A 19,749-nucleotide genomic window follows, 5' to 3' on the forward strand; every position below is an offset into this window, starting at 1 on the left:
GGGTGGTAATAGAAATATTGGGGGAGCAGCAGACAGAACATCAAGAAGAGCAGGATGTGTATTCAGATACTTTATGATGACAGCCAAAAGAAAAAAAAAGTCACCAAAGTCCAGGAACTCCAGAAGGGAAACACTGACCGGAATGAATATGAATAGCCATACAGTGAAGTTTTCTGTGGAAGACTTCTTCTGGGTGATTATTTGGGAGAGGAAAAGTGGGCGGGCTCAGAAAAAGAGGTGTGGTTTCCCAGGATGCTTTGGGGGAGCCTCTTAGCAGTTCCCAGGAGGCTGTACTAACTCTGCTCAAAAAATACTTAGTTCTGCTATTGTCCATCTAAAGTCTGCACTCCTAAGGTGTGTGTGTGTGTGTGTGTGTGTGTGTACATATGTGTGTGGAAGCCAGAGGTTTAATTCGGTCCTCAGGAGCCGCCTGCCCCGTTTGGTGATACAGGGTCTCTTACTGGAACCTGGACCTTCTGGATTTTACCTTATGGCAGACTGATAGGTCATCAGTCCCCAGGGATCCACCTCACCTGTCTCTGCCTCCCCAGTGGTAGGATTACTGAACGCGCAACCAGGCCCAGCTTTTTATATGGGTGCTGGGGAATTGAAATTTCCCCGGTTTCTGCAGGAAATATGTTACCAACTCCCAAGACTCCCAAGAAACTATTGGACTGCCTTGTGCTTTCTGATTGCCTCAACATCTGAGGAAACCTCAGAGAATTACCGTTGGATATGTAACTGCCTCTTCTCCTATTCCTGGACACCATGTCACACAAAATCATTTCTGAAAGGGCACAAGTATGGCCATCTTTAGCATTTACTGAGTGTCCAGCAAGTTACTTGCATGAAGGGCTTTTTTGTTTTTTGTTTTGTATTTGTTTGTTTGTTTGTTTGTTTGTTTTGGGGTGTTTTTGTTTTTGCTTCTTGCTTGTTTTAAAGCAAATTTTCTTTTCTTTTTTCTATCTTGAGGAATCTTAGGGTTTACCAAAGGTAATAATAATGATGAAAGTGAGCTTGGTTGAGAAATAGAAGCTCCATACGAGACAGCTGTTTCCCTTTCTCTTTCTGGGGATGCTTTGGGATGACTCCTCCCTTAAAGGCTTCAGAGACTGGCGTCTCCTGTGAGGGGACTGTCCCTTCATTTCCTCCCCAGATCTCTATTTTACCAGTCCTCTATAGTTCTACAACTTGCCGGCTGCCTTCTGCTGGGGGTCGCCCAGCTCGGTGGATGGACAGTGACTATCTTCTCCTGATGCTTTTGAACGGTTGCATGCTGGCGACTGGGGCCCTTTATGTGCCTGTTCCTGTCATGTCAGTGCGGCTTCTCCTTTCAGCTTGCTTTGTTTATCCGGCAGCTCATTATTTAAGACTAGCCTGTCAAAATAGGTTAAATATTCTTTGGGAAATATGGTCACATCCTTGAGATAGCACAACTATGTTTAATCCAGGGAAGATTGGCTTGATAAGGAAAACGTGATCGACTTGCCTCACTAAAAAATATTTCCCTGTTACCCTGGCTGAGTTTCCATGACCGTCAATAGGCACTAGCAAACCAAAGGACCACAAATCTCTGCAGACATGGAAAGACAGCGAGGGAAACAGGGGAAATGATTGCTGATGACTCGTTCTAACTACTTGACCTTCTGACCTCTTCTCTAGATATATGATCAAGATGGGACACTTCAACACTTTATTGATGGTGGGGAGCCTAGTAAGTCGAGCTGGATGAGGTATATCCGATGTGCAAGGCACTGTGGAGAACAGAATCTAACAGTAGTTCAGTACAGGTAAAGTATGTCTTGATTTACTGCCAGAGCCCTTTTGGCTTGCACATGCAAACACAGGCTTGCTGCGAGTGGTTGAAAACTCCCTGCAGAATGCTGTGTTATAGATCGGTTGTTCTTTGCTGGATTTCTGAAAAGGCCTTGGTACTGATGGTGTGTTTCATGGACATTCAGAAGTAAAGGTACTAGCACATGCCCTCTTTGAGTACACGAGCCACAGTTATTCTACGTCATCACTCGAATGTCCATACCAACCCAGATGAGGTTAACAGCCCCACTGACTTGGGGTTACTCCCCCAGCAGATGTGAACCCACATACATATCAACGGGAGCTTGGAGACTCAGTTCCATATCTGTTCCTTCTGGTCTCCATCAGTCTGTCTGTCTCTCAGAGAGGATAAGTTTCATTTCTACAAGAGTCTGGAAAACCCAAGAACCCAGTTTTTCCAAACTGGTCATGCTCAGTAGTAGGGCAGAGGCACTATGACCTCTCCTGCCCTCTAAAGGTTCCACAGCCTTTCAGGCTGGCCCTTTGATGAGTTCAGCTGGGTTCCAGGTGAGGTGGTTGTTTCAAATTAGAGAAAAGAGGTCCCCATCCCCCACTACTGTCTCCTAAAATGAATGGGCAGAGACCAAAGACTGGCAGATCCAGGCAGAGGCATTCACACAGGGATGGAGTCTTGGAGCACCATCTCCACTTCCCAGTGCACCTGCTACCCGCCCCACACCCGTTCCTCAGGAAGGCTGGAATCAAGATGAAAAGGCAGAAACAAATCAAACAGAAAAAAAAAAAAATCCCCAGCCCTAAGCCTTCTTCTCTCAGAATCCCTCGAAAACATGTGCCTTGTAAATATATGAACTCAGTTATAAACAGCCGTGTTCCCTTCAGAGTCAGAAGCAATGTTTAGCTTTATTGGGTACCATAGACAGATCAAAGCCAAGAGCCTTGTGCTCCGCAACTTGGAGTCCTGCCTGGGGCTATTTATTTTCCCTTTTAAAATAATTTTTTTCCCTATCTTTTTTCTTTATAGTTTAAAGGGTGCACAAATCTGGCTTACTCTCCGAAGCTCTCCAGTTCTAAAAGGAACATACTTGGGCGGTGTCTGACTCATTGTCTGGGTTTCCTGTGCAGTTTCATTAAGTGATGGTTTACAGGAAAATGGCGCAAAGGCTGTTTGGTGATCCTGGGGCAGACAATACACCTTTGCTGTCAGGGAGTTTCCAGGCAACCCTGAGCTGCAAAGACTGTGTTTGTCCGCTCAGCAAGAGATAGTTTGGCCACTAATGTAATAAATACCAAGGGAGCTCTTGAGGCAAATTCTAAATTCACAAGAAACCCCTTTGGACAGGGGCATAACTGAGTCATTACCTATCTGTCCGTAGTACCTATCTGGACTTTATGACTCTCCTTTCCTGAGGGCGCTGAAGCTATGAGCTCTCTCGGCCTATCTGTTTTGGATTACTGCAGATCTTTATACAATGAGCTACAAAAACACAATTTAAAAAAAAAAAAAAAAAAGCAAAACTGGCATCCATGACTAGTGACCACGTCCAAAAGTAAGAAAATAGAAAAGTTGGACCCTGAAGAGCCAGCCTAATTTTTATTGTACATGAATGTCCTCTTCACAAAAAGTCAGCTGGTTTAAATTCATTCTGTTATGATTTGTAATATCTAAATGGAATTTTCTTCAAAGCGCCCTTGATTGATTGACCCTTCGCTGAACGTTTTGTTTTTATTTTGAGGCTGACAATAATGTTTGTTGGCATGTGTTCTGCTTCAACTGCGTTGGGACGCCATGAAGCTATCTTTATGAGTCATCCAACCACAATACTAAATACATGTCAGCAAAGGAAATATTATCTGAAAAGGGAAAAATCCCTTTGATGTGTTTCAGCATGCAGGGATTTCTGCAAGCTTTGGAAGCTCTGGGTGCTTGTAAGGAACGGTGTACGCTTACACACTCCCCCCCTTCCTTTGGCCTACACTGTGCCTCAGAAGACCACCCATTGCTCCAAAACAGTTCTGGTCTTTCAGCGGCAGAGTGGTCATTTGGTTTAACACATTCATTTGCCGGGCGCTGTGTTTATATTGAGGGAAGGCAAATCCAGAGACGAAATGCTACAAGGATGAAGTACAAAGTAGACTCAATTTTTCTCAACTTAGGAGATGTCGGTGATTTATAACTTGGTTCCAATTTTGATTTTTTTTTTAATGCAGCAGTGGAAAGAATTAATAAAATGCACAGCTCTGAGAGATGCCAAGGCGGGAAGGGCAGTGGGGGCTGGACAAGTGGCTGGAGTTTTTGTCAGATATTCATAGAATGTTGGGGAAAAACCTTTCTGCTTAGCTAGCAGTGCCCTCGTGAGACAGAGTGGCAGTAAGGAAGGAAAATAGCAAGATAAATGAAATTTTTGCAGCTGCAAGTAAAATATTGAGAATCTGCACTTTTTTATTGATCTTTATGATCCTATTGCCAAGAGCCACTTTGTGGTGACAAAATATGTTGACAAACCTGTATCTCACTGCCATGAAAAATGTGGGGAAGGATTCTCCTTATGTCTGCAGTGTTCTACGAGGAACAAATTACACTGTTGCAGCCAATTCCTCACAGAAAGGCAAAATTTAAGGTCCACCAACCCTAAACACTTTTATCTGGAACTTGAGGCTAATATTTGTAACAATCCTTCATTGAGGAAACCAGTCTGGGCACCTCATTCTTTTAACAGTCTGTGGATTTTTCTTAATAGCACCAAAGCTGCTGTTGTAAAAGATGTTTATTTCGTGGCACCCTCTCTCCATCATCCAGGGTGTAATCTTTCAGCCTGAGTAAAGTGCCCCTCTTGTATTTATTGAATTTCCATCCATTTCATACAAGAGGGCTTTTCTCTTCTCTTATATCAAACTTTGGGTGGGAGTGGGGGAGGAGTCAGACAGGAGAGATTTTTGCTCCCTCAGTTCTTCTAACGCCAAAGCTGCTCCATTTTATTATGAATTTGGGGACCCCCAATGTCAAGGTACTGGAATACACGCAGTGCTATTTGTTCAGATAAGAAGTCAATAAATAGTATTATTAATTGATGTTTGAGGTTGGGGTAGCACTCACTGGCTCTGCTGTTTAAGAGGCAGTATGCCACCAGCAAGAATTTTCTCATTAGTGTGAGATGGAATTTCTTTTTAATGAACTTTTTCTTTCCTGTTGTCTCCTGGGTCAGATTTCTGTCTCTTCAAGACCCTCTAAGGAGGGCACTGTGGAAATAAAGTGTATGTTGTTTATCATGCTGAGTTACAGCCTTTTCTCCATTCCACACTGCAGTGGGTATAGATTCATTATAAACGGTTTAGATGGAGCTGGGCAGAATGTTTTGGGGGCAATGAAAATGTGTTGGGTCATATGAGCATTTCACCTTACTAAGTTGGGTTTTCTTTTGTTTTAAATAGGTCGAATATATTCTACCGAGCCTGTATAGATATTCCCAGGGGCACCGAGCTTCTGGTCTGGTACAATGACAGCTATACGTCTTTCTTTGGGATCCCTTTACAATGCATTGCCCAGGATGAAAACTGTAAGAATCTACTTTAGTTCTGAATCAACACGCACACACAAGATACCTTTTAAAGAATGCTTTTTGAAACTTACCGAAATATGGTTTGCTATGATGCATAAATGCAAACATGCATGGGTCATGCTACCATGGTCTCCCTTCCTGGACAACCCTTTGCCTGGTTACAGTTTCAAAGCCTTTGCCAAAGTTTAAAAGAGTTGCTGAGAAAAAACGAAACAAAACAAACAAACACAAACCAAAACAAGTTAAGTCAGCTGGTCTCTGAGCACCCATTGTGTGTCCGCCTCCATGCCTGCCACTTTAAGAGGGAAAATGGCAGAGTTTCTGCTCTCAAGGGAGACAGTCTTGTTGGAGCTATGCTCCAGCAGTGCAGTGTGAGTTAGAATAATTATTAGAATAATGGGACTAAACTATAGGCTTTTATATGACTGTGGAATTTGTGTGAAATTTCTTAATTTTCTTATCTGAAACTATATCTAGAACCATAAAGTTTTTCTTCGACCATTGGTGTCTTACCAACTACTACCTTTAAAACAATGATGGAATATTTAGGCTCATGTGAACTTGCAGGAACTTCTATTTGAATTTATTTCAAGTCGTTATTGATGCTTGGGAAACGGTTAAGATGATAGACGTATTTGGGATGGGTTTAGACAGTCCCAGTCTGCAGCAGGGAGAACACTTGCTTCAGTGATGCTGTGTTTTCCTGTCACCAAACTGACTCATCCATGAAGTGATAATTTTATATGCCACAAGAAAGAAACAGAGACAAAAGATGGGTTTGTCAATGGGTGAAGAGCTTCAAAGCTGGCGTTTTCTCTCTCTCTCTCTCTCTCTCTCTCTCTCTCTCTCTCTCTCTCTCTCTCTCTCTCTCTCTCTCTCTCTCATGCACTCATCTCACAAATGCCCTCAATACTGCTCACCACAATGCTGATCTGTTCCTTATTGTCTTTAATTCCCTTGTAAATAAGAAAATCCTTAAAGAGCACATCACCATCGACCTTTTTATCCCATTCTCCATTTTCATACCATTATCGATTTTATCTCAATTCAAACCAAGTTCAAAAGAAGACATGGATCTGGGCATTCTCTTTACCTGTTGTTTCTCCTGGAAGGAGTCCTTTCTGCTCTGATACCCTTGTTAGAGAGAGTTTCTGTTTTCAGTGAGGGAAATCTCTGTACTGGAGATGAATGTTCAGTTAGCATTACAGCAGAGAGAAATGTGGAGGCCACTGTGTTGTCTCTTCCCCAGAATGGCACCATGTCTACCTCCCTCCACACCTAGAAGAACATCTTGCTACTGGCATGAGCTTTCTGTGTCCCAGAACCCTGATGTGTGGAGTTTGAGCCAAAAGGATTTTGGAAATCCTGTGAGCTTCCTTATCCTCCTTGAAAGCAACCTGCTCCGGACTCCGTAGATGCTATGCCGTGTGTTGTGGAATATGTAGGTGCCAGCACATGGAGGCATAGGGTTCTGAATTACAGCTCAGAGTTCAAATAGACATCTAATTCTTATGTATTGATCACCTACTATGGCCAGTATTTTTGCTAGATACCACAAAGGCACAAGAAAGGAAACAGTCAAGAAATCCTGCACTCATGGGGCTTTTGTCTGGGGACAGGGAAAATATGTACTTAAATGCTGGCCAAGCAGTAATGTGTTGTGATGCTACCAGAGCAGAAAAGGGATAGGTGTGTTCTTGGAGCTTGGAACTACAGATTCAACAAATGACTTGAGTAGTCCTCGCTGCAAGCTGACCTTTGACCAGAGATTTAAGGAGGTGAAGGCAAATGATGTATGCTACTCTAGACAAGAGCATTGCAGGCAGTTGAACCAAACCCCTAAATGCCTCACAGTGGAAATGTCCCTTACACCCTGGAGAGCATCCCAGAAATTGTCCTGGGTATGGTAGAGTAAGTGACGGGGCAGAATGTGAGTCAGGTATGGGTGGATAGGGGACATATATCTGGTCCCTGTGAGGACCCTGGTTGTATTCAGTGAGTTTGGTGACAGGTCTGGCATGAAGTTTGGAGCAGTAGTGAGATGCCCTGACTAGAGTTGTAGCAGGATTACTCTATCTTTTGAGTGTGGATTATGACAAAAATAGTGAGGGTGAGCTCATAGGCTCCTACAGAAACCAAGGCAGTTTGGACCAATATGGAAGTGGTGGAGATGGTGAGAAGTAATTGGACACTAGGCATATTTTGAGAGTAATACGAACAGCATCTTCTGGCATTCTTGGTACCAAGTCAAACATGTCGAGGATGACTGAGTCGTTGAGACTAAGGCTATTTCTCGAGTTTAGAAGTAGAAATGGAAAGTGTGGAGTGGCCACATAGGATCTGCCATGCCTTCTTGGATCTCTTGAGTAGAAGTCATTTGTTCATGCCTGGCTTTCACCTCACAAGGCTACTGACATGTGTGGGGGTGACTGGGGTCGCAGGCATTTTGCTGTCCACTTTCCATTCACAGCCATTTGGCAGGGTTTCAGAGCACACCAAGTGGTGCTCAGATTCAGGGCCTTAGTGCCTTTAGAATATGCTCGCTGGAAAAGCATGCCCTTTGCTTTCAGCCCTCTCTCCTGCAGTTCCATCTGTACAAAGTGTTCTAGAGGATGAGGACTAGCAGGTTAAATAAATTCTGCCAGGATTCCTTACACCGTCATACCCCTCAAGCAGTCGGTGCACAGTCTGTGGCTTCAGTTTTCAGTGAGGATTGAGGGCAATTCAAAGGGATTTAAACCATCACCCAGAAGTCTCACACCAGGGACAATTCCTCTTTCCACTGAGGGTGTTACGGGAATTTTATTTTACTTCCCGGCTCAAAGTCATATATCTATCATGTGACTGGCCACCCAAGAAACCAGTGCAAGGCTTCATCAGATAATGAGGGGAAAAATACAAGTTCAACTGCAATTCTGAGACAGAGTCTCACCCCACTTGATCCCAGGGTGGCCTGGGAATGCTTCGAAATGAATATTGCTTCTTCTGTGCTAAGAAAATATTCGTGTGACTCAGGCATGCAGATGTGCTGAGGGGCATTTCAGGAACTTAACAGATAGCCTTACTCATCCCAAGTAATGTAAATCATCTCCACGGGTCAGCAATGCTAAAATGTTTTTGTTTTGTTTTTTTTTTTTACCCCCATCTTGCTAGCCACAAAATAAATTGGGTTTCTAAAAGAAGCTTCCTGAGATCAAAGACTCAGTAATTAAAGGCTCTTCCTTATGGTGCTCTTACACATGGTTACCTGCGTTGAGCCAGGGAGATACCTCTGCAGGTAAAGGTACCAGGAAGCCTGATAGATCTCTACATTCTATCTTAAGATGTACATGATGCAAGGAGAGATGCCAAATCCTGAAAGTTGTCCTCTGCTACCTCTGACACACACACACACACACACACACACACACACACACACACACACACCTGCATACACATTGATACATGGATAAAAATAAGACCTTCTATCACAATTATGAGAAAAGATCAGCTATTATTTCAGACATTTTCCTTTGTCAATGAACTTGATACCGGACTAAGGTATTCAAGGGAAATGTGATTTTAGTTAGTGAATAGTACTTATTAAGCATTTTCAGTTTTGAAAGTATCACTTTCTTCCCATGGTTCTTTCAGCATTCAGGGTACATACTTCCCGTTGATCGTGTGTGGTGGGACCTGGGGCTAAGCTCAGTCCTCTGTCAGCAGCATATAGCCGTGGCTCCCTGCACTGCCCAGACATGCCAACAAAAGCTGCCTGGTCTCAAAGAGAAGACAGCGCTCCACACAGGCATGTGGGCTCTGGAAGCAATTCCTGCGTTGTTTTCTTTTTTAAAGCTATAGTTTTAAAAAATGTAATAGTGCTCCGAGAGGGAGAGAGAGGGAGCCCTCCACGCACCGCGGGCCTTTCAAAGACCCTGAAGTAACCCTTGTGTCGACAGATCCCATCCGCAAGAAGGAGTGAGGTTGCTTTGAGCTTCCAATGGGGATTGGCTCCTGCAGAGTGTAAAGACCAGAGTGTGTTCACATTCTTTTCAGAGGAAATTAAAAGGAGGGGAAAAAAGCCGAGGAATAAATGTTAAACACGTCTTCCCACTGCTTGCTGTGTCTCAGTGGATGGAGCTGGGGCAGAGTGTAAGACTTGACGGCCTTGTGGGATGGATGGCCAGTTGCTCCGGATTAGCCCTGGCCTCGAGGAGGCTGCTCCTTTGTATTTTCAAAGAACAGCAGATAAAAAGTGCTACCTCTGTACAGGGCCTCATCCCTGTCATTCTACCAACAAGAGCAAAATGGATCGAGCCTAAGGAGCACCCTGCTCAGTCCTTTACCCATGGGACCTTTAGGGATACAATGATAGCATTTAATCCAGCAGGAGTACCCTGTGTGGGCAGATCCTCAAAGGAACTGTTGTACCAGTGTGTATGACCTCAGGCCCCAGCTTCAGAGGACAGAGGTTCATTAGTACGTGACTCAAGCATAAACCTTAATGAAGGCACCTCTTGGTGTAACTACAGCAGAGACCCTGAGCTGAGCGGTGTTAGGTTGAATATGGTCAAGAGCAGCCAGAGAACCTCGCCCTATGCATAGAGAGACACTGGGATTGGGTGCCTTACATAAGTCTGAGTATAGGAAGGAACTATTTTGTTTTTGAGTGTCGAGTAGAAGAATGTTGACTCCAAGCCAAGGGTCAAGGAACTATCTCCGGACACTGTGAAAACAGTATACACCTTACTATAGCTCAGAATGGAGTAGGCCTTGATTTTTATCCTACCTGTCAGACAAAAATGCTGAGTCAAAAACCTAATACAAAATTTGGGCTAGGGCTGGGGAGATGGCTCAGTGCCTTTCAGACATGAGGACCCAAGCTAGGTCTCTGGACCTCAAGTTAAAAACTGGGAATGGGGGTACATACTTATCATCTCAGAGGTGGAGACAGGGAGAAAGTAGACCCATGGAATCTGCTGGCCAGCCAGTATAGCTGAATCAGCAAGCTCCAGGGCAATGACCTATCTGTGGAAAAACAAAATCAAACAACAACCTAGGAGTAACAGTTATCTTCTGGCTTTAAGTTGCATATGCATGCCTCTCTCTCTCTCTCTCTCTCTCTCTCTCTCTCTCTCTCTCTCTCTCTCTCTCTCTCTCTCTCTTTCTCTCTCTCTGTCTCTCTGTCTCTGTCTCTCTGTCTCTGTCTCTCTCTCTCTCTCTCTCTCTCTCTCTCACACACACACACACACACACACACACACACACACACACCAGAAGTTGAGAAACCTATAGAATTCTAGAACAAGCAAAAAAGAAATGCCCACAGGGATACCTTATCTCTAACAAGGATAGCAGCCCACTGGAAGTGTATTCTCTGACAAGATTGACAAAGGAGGAGGGAAAGATCGGAGACAGGCTGTTTTCTTGGCTCTTGGGTGTATTGTGTGGCAGCCTAGCACATCTTGTGTTCATTAAACACATATAAATTCCCCACTCGCTATCCTGATTCTTGGACCCATGGGAGGTAGACATCTTGCAGATGGGTTTTTCTCTGGCACCTACATCACCGTAGGAGGACCACTGCACCCTTGACCATAGCTTACTTTAACTGGACTGCAGTCTACATGCATCTAGCATACAGGTCTGGCTGCTTCTTCACACCAGGACCACTCAGAAGACATTCCATCTCCAGAAATAACAGTTTTCAGTTACCCCTGTTCTGCTTGACTCTCTCTCTGACAGTGGTGATCCTCAGAAGATTCCCCAGTAAGCCTCTCCCCCACAGAACTCCACGCTGGCCTTAGCCTAAAGGCTCTAAGAAGGGGTCTCCAATCTCCCTTGCAGAGCCCTTTTCCCAGGTACTCTTGGGTCTGTATTTCCTTTGGGGGAGTGCCTGTATTTGCAATCTAGATTTCTGTGGCTCAGAGCCTCAATTGTCCAATTGTCTTCTCAGCATCCGCTTGCAGACCTCAGAGGAATCTCACCCATATTGTGACTGAAGCCACTATAGCCATTCCTACACTGTGTCCCCATCCCCTAGTTTCAGAGAGTTCATGTCCAGCTTTCTAGAGACCTTGACATGTCACCCAAGCCATGAAGTATGGATTCCTCAGGTGTTCTCATCTCTCCTGCCTCCCTCCTGATCAGTGTTACAGAGTCCACTCAGGACTGCACCACGGGGCAGCCTTTATGGTGTCACCACAGCTGGAATGACATGTTTGCTTATTTTCCTGTTTCAGTTGATCCACTTGTTTTATCAACAGATAGCTTGGGCTCCTAGATCAAAGTCCAGAAAGTGCTATGGGCATACAAGTCTCCAGCCAACAGATAATGAGGGCTGGTGACTGATTCTTAGCTATTCTTCCAGAAACCTGTTTTTGTCTCTTCCAACATTGAATTTGTTCTCCCTTCTTTCTTTGGTTTTCAGATGCCCTCCACTCAACCTTCTCCCATCTGCTCCCCACAACCCCAGTTCAAGAAAGCCTTTGGTGGCCTTAAATGACTGGTCTTCTTGCCTCAGCATTCTGAGTGACTAGGGCTCTAAGTATCCAGCACCATGTATGACTTACACTTTCTGCACAGGTACCAGCAGCCCGCAGTATACACTGGTCGCCATGGAGAGGTGACAAGATTGAAAGCAAACATCTACTCTCCTTCACTGGGTCAAACTCTTTTTGTCTTACAGTGAGCCATTTGTTAAACAACCAGCTCTTTGGACTGGAGAGATGGCTCAGCGGTTAAGAGCACTTGGCTGCTCTTCCAGGGGTCCCGAGTTCAATTCCCAGCAACCACGTGGTGGTGGCTCACAAGCGTCTGAGATGGGATCCGATGCCCTCTCCTGGTGTGTCTGAAGACAGCGACAGTGTATAGTGTGCTCATACATACACAAAACAGATAAATCTGTTTTAAATAAATAAAAAAAACCAGCTCTTTGATATGGAATGCTACAACTAGGAGCCACACATAATCTCTAGCTCATATAGTGATTAATTGGTTTCCAGATAGGGTCTCGAGTAGCCCCTGCTGCCCACACTTGCTGTGTAGCTGAGGATGACCTTGAGCTTATCCTTCCACACTCGCCTGGCAGCACTGGGACTGTAGACATGAGCCACCACACTTAGTCTTAGGGGTTGATGGGGATTGAACATGGGGATTTATTTATGCTAGGCAAGCACTCTAACCACTGGGCTACATTCCCAGACTCTGAGTCTTAATTAGAACCCAACTGAGTGTGGATTCTGTGTCTGTAGAACATCATGTGTAGCTTATTGTATAGTATCTCTCGCATGTCTGTAATTCTAGCACTTGGGGGGGGGGGGCAGAGACAGAATGACGACAGTTCTAGGCCAGCCAGGACTGTCTAATGAGATCTAACCTTAAGCCCAAAATGAAACCTAAACAAAGGAATAAGACTCCCCAGACCCAAAGGTCGATAGTCTTGCTGAGCTGTACTTTAGTGAACTACAGGCCCCCGGTCTTGGATGTGTTTTCAGGCCTGCCAGTTCCCCTGCACGCCTCTAGCCCCTGTCTGGCTCCCGCAGGTGCATGGCTGCCCTTCTCTGCAGCCTCAGCTGAAGCCTGGCATCTGCCCCCTGCTGCCATCTTGGCATACTTTCGGTTCCTTTGTGCTCAGTTCTGTCCTTGTCATGGGACAAGAGCTTGTGCTTGTTCCCTTTGGCTGCCTCCTTCTCTCTTCTGCACGCTCTCATGTGTCCCTCCAGGGCTCAGATCCCGGGTTCTTTCTTTCTTACAGTCCTGTGCTTTGTCACATCTAAAGGGAGCATATGTTAAAATTCCAACTCTCTGAAACTGGCAGAAATCTTGAATGGATATTCACGCCTTGCAATAATAATGATTCAATTAATAGAAGCTAAGAATGGAAGCTGAGCCAATGCCTGTTTTTTGTTTTTTGTTTGTTTATATATATATATATATATATATATATATATATATATATATATATATATATATATATATATTAGCTTCATATCTGTCAGAATGTCACAGTGGGAGGGATGGTGAGATTTCCTGTCCTCCTGCATGCCACCTCCCATCCCCAGGCAGTATGTAATAGATGCTCAGCAAATATTGTACAGGTGGGGTAAAGTAAGACTTGGTTTTGTGGATCCTGAATCCCTGGCCCCAGGTGTGATGAGTTAATGTTTTTCCTTGACTCCATTCTTTTAGTCTTTAGACCTTGTTCTCTCTCTTTTAACCTTTGTCTTCACAGACTGAGGAGACCAGCTAACCCAGTGTCCCCAAATGCAGAAGCCACTGTTCCTTCTGGCTGTGTTACTTCGCTGTCCTCAGGCCTCCTCTGAATTGCCTCTTGGCTTTCCATGAGATAGTGTTTCTGATGTTCCTGCCGACTAGTTCTCCTGTCTAGTTCATGGTTTTCACCGGTGCAGCCAGAGAGGCAGGCACTGGCAGCATGTTTTCTTTCAAGGCAAACATCTACACATAGAGGATTCTGTGAGAGTGTGCGGGACTCCACAGAACAGCTAGACTTCAGATACGATTGTGTTTTGAAGTTTTCACTCCTGCTCCCTCCGTGTAAATCATTTGCTCAGTTTCTGCTGATAAGACTGAATTCTTTTATAAACACGAAGGAGGACCATACTTAGACCATAGAGAGTGTGTTGTTGCCTACAGTCGGGAAGCCATTTATGTTTGTTTTACGGTGTCCAAAGAAGGAAAGTAATAAGTGGAGAGTAATCTTGTTTCAATATTCATCTGCACCACCTAGATGTTGCTTATTACTCTATAATCACACAGACCCATACAGCTCTGCACAGACTTATACATAAATAAATTGGATTTTTTTTCTTTTTTTTTTTTTTACTTAGCATTGATCACTAAACTTACAGAAATTCATTGGCTCATGAATCCGTCTCTTTCTTTATGTGGCCTTAAAGATTTAGAACATTAGAAAGCTTGGTCAGGTTCGCTGCTCTCGACAGCCTTGTCATTTTACATCTTCCCCCTCTGCCTTTCTTCGGGACGGCAAGTGCTCTCAGTTGCCTGGAGACCTGCGGTGTGCTTTGCAGTTCCTGGATTTGGGCTGAAAATGCTAAACATTTAGGCTCCACCCCAACCTCTGATAATGCTCCTGTTTTCACTTTTAACTCTAAATGGCAAAGCATTTCCCATTATTTTTTAGAGTTTACATGAAAAGTAACGTGAAAATTTTTTTTAATTCTAAAAAAAGTCAACAAACTTTATATTGATTACACAACTTTTACCCCAGAAAGCCAAATGATACATGACTTTTATATATGACATACAGACCATAATTTGAACACAGTCATGTACATATATATATATAACTTGTATAGTTTGATGTACATGATATACTCACAAAGCTCTATACCATTCATAAAAGTGGCCTTTCTCTTTTTGAAACATGCTAGTGGAAAAAGAGGTATAGATATGAATTAAAAATAAAAATTCGCTGGAACTCAGAAAGCTAGAGCTTTAAGCCTAAGTCTGTCCTCAACTAATGTATCCTTCACTAATGATGAGCAAGTTGCTGGGTCTTGTTGGGCTACTGTTTTGCTACTTGAAAGGAAGGTTGGCTTAGGCCAGTGAGTTGGCTTAGCTCAGCCCTGACTTCAGTTCAGAAACACTTGGGGGGGGGGGACTTTAAACAATATAGTCAGGCCCTTCTGAGAGACTCATTTGATTTTTAAAAATTCTCCTCTGTAAAGCTACTGCCGAGTGGCCAGCTAATGATGCTCTGGAGTCTTTGCTCCCAGGATGAGATGAGCTATGTTCTAGTTACAGTAGGCAGGTCTGTTTCCTGGGTTAGATATCTTGATCACGTGATCTGGCGGAAGAACCTTGGGTAACACAATAGTACCCCTGTACCCATATGTGTGATCCATCTGTCTCCTTACATAGCTTCCTGGTTCCCTCACCTGTACTGTTGTCTTTTAGAGTAGAGAATGGTCACTAGTGAATGGAGCTTAGCTGTGGTTGTAGTGAGGCATGAGAGAGCTTCCAGTTTGCTTCCTACCACTCTGAGCTGGTGGTCAAGCCACTCACATAAGTAGCTATAGCATGCATGGCTTTGTTTCTTGTGGTAATCAATATTTTTGTGAATCACAATCTTAAATTCTGCATATTTTTTGATAAGGTCTTTCACCATGCTTCTCTGGCCGACCTTGAACTTTTTTTGTAGATCAGACTAGCCCAGAACTCACAGAGATCTTTTGTCTCTACTCTTTTCTCTGCCCCCAAAGTCCTGGGGGCATATATAGCATTACTCAGCTTAATCTCCTTGACTCTTGAGATGGCCCCATATGTATGTATATATGGGACAAAGTAGTTACTTATAAAAAACTTTAAGCTTTTTGCATATGTTCTAATCACTTTTAGACCCACAGAATGACCAGTTAAATAAATATTGTTAACACAGTAGGGTATTTTCAAATGAAACCGAGAGTGGTGGGTGACTCACACTGGAAACCCTTGTACTCAAGAGGCCAAGGCAGAGTCTGAGGCCAGCCTAGGCTACCGAGTGATTCCCTGTCAAAACTAAGCTAAACTAAAAATAAATGCAATAAACTTCAAGTATTTAAGTTTCTCCCATAAGAAAGTCCTTATCATTTAGGTCTTTCTTCTCTCTACCACCAGCAAGGATCATCTGCCTCATTCCAGTCTTGTCCCTTCCTACAACAAAAAGAATGGTGGCTGCTTCTGGCCATCAGGCCCTGTGATGGACTCTGATATCACACCTTCGCTCCTACCAGGATGCTGAAGGATGAGGAGACGAGGCCCCCATAGCTCCACTGCCACTGGGCATTCACCTCTTTCCTAAGAGCCGTTGATGTACCACATCACTCCGTTTACGTCATTCTGTCCTTAGAGTGACCGCTTCGTGGTTTTCCGAGGACTATGTCACGGGTTTGGCCATTGCCGCTCTCCCTACAGACACAATGCTAGGAAACAGTAGAACCCAGGTTCTCCCCGTCACCTCGACAGGTGTCTAGCACTTTAGAAGCATCGCTGCCACTTGTCCATATTTTACCTGAGAAGAAACAAGGCACAAAGGGTTGAATAGGTCATCTACGATCACTGTCATTAATGAAAACCAGAGTCAAGAGAGCCTTCCTAATTTCAAAGCCTCTGGTTTAAGCACCCTAGCTGTTACCGCCCCCTTCCTCTACCCATCTGTCAGTCAAGCCCCCTCCCCACCAAAATCTCAGTAGTTTTATCCTTCTCTACTCAAAATCAGCCTGTGCCTGTTCTCTGGGCCTTAAATAATGCTAAACCTGCATTTAAGGCACTCTGAGGCTTGTCTTTTCCCTCCCTCCCCAACACTATTCCCCACATGGCCAGCGTCCCACACCTGCTGTGGCAGCCTAGCTCCCTTGCTCTTCATTAAACTACCAGGCTTCTCCTGTCTTCAGGTATCTATCCTCCTCTTAGCTCTTCATTCACTCCATGGTGAATACCTGTCCTGTTCTGGGAGGCCTTGGCATTCCGACCTAAAGCAGTAGGATTCACCACTTCCCCATACACACACACACACACACACACACACACACACACACACACACACCTATCTCTCTCACATCTGCAGGTCTCTAAGCAGCACGCAGTGCACTGCCCTGTCTTGGGCCATCATTGGCAAAGGCCATACAACAACAGTCCTGAGCATATACTAATTGCTTAGTAAACTGCCGTTAGATGAGTTATTAATTTGTGATAAGCCTGATTTTTTCCCCTCAAATTATCTTGTTATGCTAATGTGGGGACCAGCAAAACACAATTTAACATTTGTTTGTTTATAGAGATGTCTTGAAGTATGTGTTATTGTGTTGACTTAAGGGCTGGTGAAACTGACCTTCTTGAACTCTGACTGTTCTAGTGAACGTCCCTTCCACGGTAATGGAAGCCATGTGCCGACAAGATGCCCTGCAGCCCTTCAACAAAAGCAGCAAGCTTTCTCCCTCCGGCCAGCAGCGCTCCGTGGTTTTCCCACAGACTCCCTGCAGCAGGAATTTCTCCCTCTTGGATAAATCTGGGCCCATCGAGGCAGGCTTTAACCAAATCAACGTGAAGAATCAGAGGGTCCTTGCGAGTCCAACCTCTACCAGTCAGCTGCACTCGGAGTTCAGCGACTGGCACCTCTGGAAATGTGGCCAGTGCTTTAAGACTTTCACGCAGCGCATTCTCCTGCAGATGCATGTGTGCACACAGAACCCGGACAGGTGAGACCCAGGGCTTGCCTTCCTGGAGCAGCTTGGGGGAAAGCCGAGGTGCTCGCCTGCAGGGTGGAAGGTACCCAAGTTTCCTGTCAGCTGTGCCTCCATTGTTTGTGAAGGCTGCACAGACAGGTGCTGAGAGGCATCTGCTCTTGGGATCCAAACAGTTCCGGCCAACTTACAAGGGAGCAAAAGAGAAGGAACATTTATGAATATCGGGGGTGGAAAATGAGGTCAGGATAATCAGAATCCCCTCTGTCTTCCAAAGATAATAGAGCAGGCTGCCGGGCGGCTGTCATGGCTGTTTCAGGGTTCACCTCCAGTGTGCCGTGAGTATGAACTTAATTAAGTACTAAGAGGTAATGAATTGGAATTTTTTGCTTAGTACTATTTTTCTTTGGAGCATGCAAACCCATAAATCCTGCAAACCTGTCAAAAGGAAATACCCACTCGGCTAGTGATGTGGAGGAAAACAGATGCTGTTTATTCAATAAACTAATATCCACACAGAAGAAAAATGTTGACTAGATACCTCAGAGTCAAAGTTGGTTTGAAAGTTTGTCAATAAGGAATTTTATGGCCATGATCTGAGGATGAAATTTAGCTGAACAAGTGAATTAAAATTTCAGGTACTCTGACGAGTGGCCCAGTAGATATAATGGAACTATTATTTATGAATCAAAACTGGTTTATTTGACAGTCTTGAGAGCTGGGAGCACAAAAGACAAAGATCAAATTAATTCAATAGGAAGGCTCCTTGTGTTTTATCTCTCCTTCATGTCCTATGAGAACTTGATTAAAACCAAAACATCCAAGAAAAGCCTAGAAAAAAAAAGACCACTTTGAATATAAAAGTCAAAAATAATTTTTCTTTTGGAGCTAGGATTAGAAATTTGGAAGCAAGATTCTTGAATTGTTTTCTTAATTTTGCAACTGATCAACCTTAATGAAGTAAGTCCCAGGCCCTTTGTCTCATAATACAGCCCCTGAGCTCTCTCCTCTCAGCTCTGTTGCACACAGCAGCATGCTTAGGAAGTCCACATGAAGGGCACGGGAAAGCGGTGTAGGAGGGGTGGATGCATTTTAATCTCAGTTCCAGGATATTTCTACATATCTGCATCTGCACACATTTTATCTGTGCCATTCTAGAAACTGCTTGCTTAGCCTAGAGCATTACTGTAACGAATCAATAAGGAAACACTTTATCTTAGCGCTAAGGGAGCTGTGTCTAGGTGTGCAGCCACGGACTTGTGTTATGGAGGTGAAATATAAAAGTTGGAACATGATTTTTTTTCCCTGAAAGGCTTTTCTTAAAACTTTTCAGTCATGTATATGTAGACCCATGATGCACATAGCTTACACATCATTTTAAGACACATTTCAAAATCTTCTTGTAAAAACTGAGCTCAGATGTATGGGCGTAGTATTTGCAAATTGTAGTCATAGTCACCAAGCATGCACAGTAAAATTAAAAATAGGTTACAGTTTCTGGATCTTTGCATGGCATATGATTTCATTTTCAATGGGACTCAAAAACAATGAAGATATTTTATGGTAAAGGAACACTAAAAACAGCCTGTTTTGTCTGACCCAAGTTATGCCCAGAAAAATCACATGCCAATGTTTAAGTCTCTTTAAAGTTTGTCCTGTAAAATACACGCAGCACCACAATTTAATACATCTAATCTAAACAATTAGCTTACATGAACAAAATACCTCCAGGGGAGATTGTTAAGGTTAATGTTGATTGTAGGCAAATTTACTGTGTTTGGTAAACCCTCAGTGGTGTGAGCTCCTTCTCTACTAGATTCTGATAGGTTCATGAGTTGAAGTAATAGGTGTTTATGATCAAGGATAATGATCAGGGTGAGATCATATTACTTAGGGAGTGGGTTTCTGATTCTTCCCTAAGCTTTGTTGGTGAAGACACAGGAGGTATTTGGCATCACTCATTCATAAATTAAAGAATCAGGACTTGAAGAAAACCAGACTCTTTAAAGGCACGTAATACAATACAGTGTTTCTTAGTAACAATGGCGAGACAGTTGAATTACATCATTAATCTCAGATTTTTGAAGAGGAAATAGAGATGCCTAGTCACTTTGCTCTTTTAATCTTATTCTAGATGAGTAATTTAGTTTTGCCCTATATGACTTAACCAACTCTTTTCTGTCTGAGAACGTGAGACGGGCTCTTTATGACAG

At 43.8% G+C, this 19,749-nt stretch overlaps 1 protein-coding gene across 1 annotated transcript in view; it reads left to right on the forward strand.

The window, feature by feature from the left end:
* The window catches only part of PRDM6 (PR/SET domain 6), a gene marked incomplete at both ends in the record, with an annotated part of 99,929 nt that overhangs the window by 66,424 nt on the left and 13,756 nt on the right, over window positions 1-19,749 (forward strand). The window contains 3 exons of the mRNA XM_080920002.1: window positions 1,663-1,790; window positions 5,227-5,351; window positions 17,209-17,551. Of these exons, the coding sequence (XP_080776128.1) occupies window positions 1,663-1,790; window positions 5,227-5,351; window positions 17,209-17,551 (596 nt within the window). The remainder of the gene's footprint in view (window positions 1-1,662; window positions 1,791-5,226; window positions 5,352-17,208; window positions 17,552-19,749) is intronic.

Source organism: Micromys minutus, assembly GCF_963924665.1.
Source record: "Micromys minutus genome assembly, chromosome: 8".
NCBI classification, from domain to species: domain Eukaryota; kingdom Metazoa; phylum Chordata; class Mammalia; order Rodentia; family Muridae; genus Micromys; species Micromys minutus.